At 41.1% G+C, this 7,059-nt stretch overlaps 1 protein-coding gene and 1 long non-coding RNA gene across 2 annotated transcripts; one reads left to right on the top strand and one right to left on the bottom strand.

The window, feature by feature from the left end:
* The first annotated feature begins 608 nt into the window (after positions 1 to 608).
* LOC134220922 (uncharacterized) lies at positions 609 to 2,200 on the top strand. Its single transcript, XR_009982112.1, has 3 exons — positions 609 to 756; positions 818 to 1,040; positions 1,101 to 2,200. It is a non-coding gene; the product is annotated as an uncharacterized LOC134220922 (long non-coding RNA).
* Positions 2,201 to 2,631: 431 nt separating this feature from the next.
* LOC134220920 (uncharacterized) lies at positions 2,632 to 4,245 on the bottom strand. The gene is made up of 2 exons (XM_062700073.1): positions 4,085 to 4,245; positions 2,632 to 3,182 (listed from the first exon to the last, which is right to left on the bottom strand). The coding sequence occupies exon 2, from the start codon at positions 3,102 to 3,104 to the stop codon at positions 2,694 to 2,696; it is 411 nt and encodes a 136-aa protein (XP_062556057.1). The 5' UTR covers positions 3,105 to 3,182; positions 4,085 to 4,245; the 3' UTR covers positions 2,632 to 2,693.
* Between the last annotated feature and the right edge of the window lie 2,814 nt (positions 4,246 to 7,059).

Below are 7,059 nucleotides of genomic sequence, written 5' to 3'. Positions count from 1 at the left end.
AATCCAAATCCAAATCCAATCCAAATCCAAATCCAATCCAAACCATTTTCAATTATTGTTAAAAGCGCGTCTTATCCCATATCAAATTATGTTTTGATTCAAAGTGGCTCCAGCAACGACAACAAAAAATCGGACTTCAAGACTTTTGATGCCAATCCGACTGTCGTCAATTCGTGTGCTTTGAAGTCGTTGAAATAGACAATTCTGTAGAAATAATTTAAATAATTTATAAAATAATTTTAGAATAATTTTAATGTACTTTCGAATGATCGACTGTTTATTACATTCAAAGTTAATTGCCTATATGCCCGGTATTAAAGCCACCCGGTGTGGAAATTAATTACTATGTCTGAAACTTGATTATGCATATGATCAACATGTGATAGATTTAGTTCGGAAAAGGTATTGGAGGGCAGTCTTGCAAAATGTCGTGACTATCACGAGATGATCAGAACCGTAAACAAAACACATCCTGTTTCGAAACGACGTTCATTACTGACAATCATTGACAGCGCATCATGACATGCAGAAGTTGATGCTCGAGTTCCTGAGGCAAGCGTGACGCACAGACTGACAACCACGAGCTGAGAGCCATAGAGAGCATCACTTCGGTCAGCTGTCAAAAGTGCAGGTGAGCGCCGTTGATGATTGATTTTGTTGTTGTTCGATTGTAATGACGGTGGTCGTGGAAAAAGGCTCGGGAACAAATTTACTTAAATTTTGGATTTGGATTTGAATTTCAAATCACATCAAATGGTATGTAAATTCAAGTAGACTATTGCAAAAAGCAAACAACTGTATATAAAACTTCTTGCAGCATCTTCATGACTAAAACTTCACCTAATAAAAGTGCCAAATCCGTCTGACGATGTCCAGCACGTACCGGAGTCTACCTTCTCCCAATCCAAACAACACCACCGACAGTGTAGTGCAGTATATTGAACATTGGCGAGCAAGATATTCCGCTTGTGGTAGTGTGACCAAAAAAGAACCCCATTAGCGTAAAGTGTTGCATACGAGGAAAAACAGGAACAATAAAGGTAATAATGCTTATATCCGAGTTTTAGATAGACCTAGACTAATGATTTATTATTTTTTAGGATCGCAGCACATTAGAATAACCGTCAAGCAGATAAATAAATTCAAGCTTATTCATGAGAAACTGCGAAACAGTTACCGTACAATGTGTACCTAGTATATTTATTTTTGTGGACGATATCTCGATCCTCCAGCACCTTTGGAGCCGGAATGTTCAGGACCGTCATGCCATCGACATCGAACCAACATCCCAACCACAATAGCCCTTACGAGTACATCAGGGTCATGCCAGTAATATACTGCAACAGGTGGCGCCTAGGGACTATTCACAGATTAAGTAACGCACAAATGGATTTTTAATTCCCGTCTCCCTATCGTAAAAAAATGTGGAAAAGTTCTTTTTTGCTTATACAGCGTTACTTAATTTGTGAAAAGTCTCCTAGCTTTTCGTCTGAACCGCGAAAGCGCAAAGTGGGAAAAACTGTATCCCGTAAATTTGACACCAATGAAGGAAGGCTATAAATGTGACGTTGAAAAATATTGAGTTTGCTTCGAACAACCGAAAACGCTTAGACCCACAAAAACGCTCAACGATTGTCGCTGCTAGTAAATAGTGTGATTCACGAAGGTTCAGGAATTGGACAACGTCGCATACGGATCTGTGAAGGGAACACTACAAGATTCCTCGCTTTTTTCAGCTGAAGTTGGGTAATGGAGTTCAAATGACCGTTGTGTACGCTGTGTATCACAAAATTTTAATAAAACAAATCGTCGATTAATAAGACAATACGTTGTGAAAATATTTCATTGATCCAGTCGCTTTATACTATACTAAGAAAAATGCAGGATATTACGTAGTTATACTTCGATTGTACTTCCTACAAGCGTCAAGTAATTTGTAAATGACCCGTTACCACGTATACAAAATAAGCTGTTTGAATTTATTGTAGAAGAGTAAAATTGTAAATGCCACGAATAATCACCGTCACGGAGTAATAAATGTGAAAATCAATTGCTTAATTTATTATAACCAAGAATAAAAGAATGTCATAAATGTTCGGAATTAACAGTAGTCAAAGGTAAATATGAATATTACAAACAAATAGTAATTAAAATCATCATTACGTTGTAATGTTGAACTGGAATAAAAACTCAAAGGTTGAGTCCAGTCAAGTTGTACACAAAGGTGACGTAGGACTACGTAGCTGAAATTAATGGTTTTTGTAATAATATTCTGATAAAGGGTATTAACAAGTATCGATGATAAATAATTGACATCCATACGTATCCATTCTGCTCAGCTCTTAAGTGAGCATAACATCAAGAAAGGTATTCAGATCATGCCGCTTGTGGCGCATACTCGTATGAGACATGCAAATATACTATAAAACATACTAAAATAATACAACTCAACCATTGTTCATTTATGGATTCCATTATCTATAATCATAATGAGTAATTCATCTGGTTCATCTGTGGTTCATCTCTCTTTATTTAAATTATTAAAACAAGTATAGGTATGAAAAACGGTATAGATAGCACTACCGAAACATTTGTAAGACTTTCATACTAACAAAAAATTCAATTATTGTCTTCACATGAGTTAAAGTCAAATTTTAAGGATATAGTTTTGTAATTATACATGGGTCACGGACTCATTTGAAATCCTTCCATGGATACAGCATAGGCATTATATTGTCAACGATGGTCTGGTTCAGTTTTACCAACAGCGTGTCCTCCAGATGTGCATCGGTCATTCCCGTGCGATGACTTGTTAATACAAGACCTAAAGCGCTGAACGCTCTTTCAACCGATGCTTGGTCAGAAGGCGCCGAAAGTACCACCATAGCCACAGCAAAAAGCTCCGGATGTGAGGCCTTTCTGGCTAACCAATGGTTCCATACGTCATACGTGTGCGGCTGCCGAGGTTCAATTTCCAGCATTTTAATCTGTTGGCGGATATTATCCAAAGATTTCGACGAATTCGTAGGCATCAGCGTTCCACCGTGCATGTCAGTGATGAAATCGTCCATTTCATCTGCTGTGAATGTCGAGGATTCGTTCATAGAAATATTCGGTGATGTCTCATTCGATGATACAGAGCGGAGTGCATTAAGCCTCTCCCAAATTCGGATCAAATACTCCTAAAAGTAAATTTATATTTGAATACTGTTTTTTTACTTTCTATGCAGGTGCTTACGATGGGATCTTTATTTTTTTTAGCCAGATTTGTATGAGACGAAAAACATCTAAGACATTTAGGTCGGATTTTTATTGACCTTAAGACACATAATCCTGCGGTAATATTATTTTGCAACCAATATGAATTCACCTAGTGGTATCAGTCCCTTTCTTACATTTGTTTTCTTACTTTCTTACATGTAGCATGGCTGTATTGAAATTTTTAAGGATCCACCCCGTAACACTAAAATGACTGGATTGAACAAACTTATCTGAATAACTGTACGTACTCGTACAACTAAAATGTACTTATAGCTATATGTGCATTCTGAAAACATTTTATTCAATAAAAGCTCGAAGGGACAAGTATTATACAGTGTATATATAGTATAGTACATTCGACTCAGTTCTACGAACTAAGATGATATCTGTAAGTTTGTATGAATGTGTGTGTGTGTTTGTATGTGTGTGTTTGTATATACGTGTGTGTGCGAAATACAGTTATTGTTTGCTAATTAGGACCACTGCTAGGTGAATTCATCTGGATTTTTACCTTTATCACGAGAAATTAAGCATTAGGCTGGTTCATCGCGCAGATATTGTGAAGCGCAGGCCGAGTAACAGTATACTACCCCCTCTATTAAAAACTATTTGCAATGCAATTTGCATAATAATGTTTATCACAGACAAACAGACCTGAAAATCATTACACTAATAAATTGTTCACCTGTTTTTTTTTTATTATTTTGAGTAACTTCGTTTGAATTAATTTGGTTTCAGCTTCGTTCAAATATTATGTGACGCAATTGAAGGGGAGGTTTGCCAATGTTTCGGTCTAAACTAAATATCGGTTATACGCAATTACCTGTGATTGTTCCTTTTCTTCGGTGCTGAGTATCTTAGAGCCCAAGAAGTTAAATCTGGGATCCAAATACAGAGCGGCCCGGAAGAGCTGGTTTTCTTTCAACCTTTTCAAACGGTTCAGTGAAGCGCTTGTCAATGGTGTCACAAATCGATTGTTCTTGAGCTTAGTCAGTTCTTGAATGCCATTTAGCCATAGCATATAAAACTCGTAAAATGGTTGATGTTGTGATTGCATCAGCTTGGTGGATGTGTAGAAAGATCTGAAAGCCTCCTCGTATTCTTTTATGAAGTTCCATGTCTCACCATCAATAGCTGCATAGAAAAAATAGAAATACTTTTTTTAGAAATCGTCAAAATATGGTTTATGAGATATTTGGATAGCCCCTTGAATAATGCTGGTGCTGTTTTCTAGTGAATGAAACATTTTCCGCAGTCTAAATATTCTACGCAACACGAGGGTGTAAAATCTATATGTGTTATGAACTATAAGCTCGTGACACATGCACGACAGATGGTGTCACCTGGTGTGTTTAACTGAACGAAGATATTGAATATAAATGTTTTGGATATTACGTCTAAATGTCTGTGGCCGCATCATCAAACAGAAATTCGCTAGTTAGAATAACCGAACCTAACTTACTAGCGAATTCACTAGCTGTCAAGTGAATTGTAGTGCACAGACAAACGGAACATTTGTTACAACGTTGTTTTTCTTCGAAACACATGTTTAAGGATAAAATTCGAAAAAAACGACCACTTCCTGAGTTCTGCACAACTGTAATTCTTCTTCTTCTAACTGGCATTACATCCCCACACTGGGACAGAGCCGCCTCGCAGCTTAGTGCTCATTAAGCACTTCCACAGTTATTAACTGCGAGGTTTCTAAGCCAGGTTACCATTTTTGCATTCGTATATTATGATATTATAAAAGTATATTATAAAAGAATACGGACTGATTTTACGGCGACGACTCTTAGCGCGAAACAACGGATACGAATAGGAACATGGAACGTTTTAACCCTAGCCCAGCAGGGTAAATTGGCACAACTTGCCAATGAGGCACGCCGCATGAAGCTTGAGATCCTGGGACTGAGCGAAGTCCGTTGGCCAAACTTTGGAGAACACAGAACGCCGTCGGGACAAGTTCTGCTATACTCTGGTTTACGAGGTGAACACGCTCCCCGGCATCGCGGAGTTGGCTTCCTACTAAGCGCTCAGGCACACTCTGCGCTTTTGAAGTGGGAACCTATAAGTGAAAGGATAATCGTTGCCAGATTTAGAAGACGGGTCCGAAACCTTACTATAATCCAATGTTATGCGCCAACCGATGCTGCCGATCTGCAAGACAAAAAGAACTTCTACTGTCAACTCAATGCCGTCGTAGATAGAATTCCGAAGGGTGATATCAAGATCTGTTTGGGCGACTTCAATGCGAAGATCGGATCCGACAACTCTAACCATGAGCGCATTATGGGACGCCATGGTCTCGGAGAAATGAGCGAAAACGGAGAGCTGTTCGCAGAATTTTGTGGTAATAACGACATGGTGATCGGGGGATCGCTCTTCCCTCATCGACCGGTTCACAAGGTCTCGTGGGTCTCCCGTGACGGCTTTACAGAAAATCAAATCGACCACATCTGCATCAGCCGAAAATGGAAACGGAGCCTTCTTGATGTACGGAATAAACGTAGTGCCGATATCGCGTCTGATCATCACCTCCTCATCGGCGAAATACGCCTGCGCATTGCGCGGATTCGTCGGCAGGAGGAAAGAGTTGGACGACGATTCAACACACGCCGACTGGAAGATGCCAGGGTGAAACGGTCCTTCGTTGAAGAACTGGAGACGCGTGCTGCAGATATTCCGGAAGGTGGCAGCGTGGAAGACCAATGGACCGCCATCAAGAATGCCTTCATCGCCACCAGCGAGAACAATCTGGGCGAACTACGCACCCAGAGAAAACAATGGATCACCGATGAGACCTGGAGGAAAATAGAGGAGCGAAGAGAAGCCAAAGCCGCGATAGAGCGATCGAAAACCAGAGGAGCCAAAGTCTTAGCCCGTCAACGATACACGGCTCTTGAGAAGGAAGTAAAACGCTCGTGTCGACGGGACAAGCGAGCGTGGGCAGACTCTCTGGCCGACGAAGGAGAGAGAGCCGCCGCAACCGGGGACATTCGCCTCCTCTACGATATCTCACGACGCTTAAGCGGGGCGAAGATGAATGCAACGATGCCTGTGAAAGACGCGAATGATCAGTTATTGACCGACCCAACTGACCAGCTGAAACGCTGGTTCGAGCACTTCGAACAACTTTTTCAAGTGTCATCCAGGCCATCACCACCTCGGCATGATCTGCCTAGGATCCGACGTATAACACGTGTCAATACCGAAGCTCCATCACTGCTAGAGATTCAAACAGCCATCCAAAGCATGAAATCGAATAAAGCCCCAGGGGTCGACCGCATATCAGCCGAGATGCTCAAAGCTGACCCCATGACATCCGCTCAACTACTGCATCGTTTATTTCGTAATATCTGGGACACCGCAACTTTCCCGGTCGACTGGATGCAAGGTATCTTAGTGAAGGTGCCCAAAAAGGGTGACCTGACTGTATGCGATAACTGGCTAGGCATTATGTTGCTGTGTACTGTTCTCAAAGTTCTGTGCAAAATTATCCTAACCTGAATTCAAGAGAAGATCGATGCGACTCTCCGGCGGCAGCAAGCCGGATTCCGTGCCGGAAGATCCTGCCCCACGCTCCGCATCATTCTGGAGCAGGTCAACGAATTCCAAGAGTCCCTTTACTTGGTATTCATTGACTACGAAAAAGCTTTCGACCGTCTCAATCACGAGAATATGTGGGGCGTACTGAGACGCAAGGGGTTCCTGAGAAAATCATCGGCCTCATCGAAGCACAGTACGAGGCCTTTTCGTGTAGAGTGCTGCACAATGGGGTCCTGTCCGACCCTATCC

Source organism: Armigeres subalbatus, chromosome 3 (genome assembly GCF_024139115.2).
Source record: "Armigeres subalbatus isolate Guangzhou_Male chromosome 3, GZ_Asu_2, whole genome shotgun sequence".
NCBI classification, from domain to species: domain Eukaryota; kingdom Metazoa; phylum Arthropoda; class Insecta; order Diptera; family Culicidae; genus Armigeres; species Armigeres subalbatus.
The sequence above is the reverse complement of the archived record's forward strand: the minus strand, read 5'-3'. Positions and strand labels throughout refer to the sequence as shown.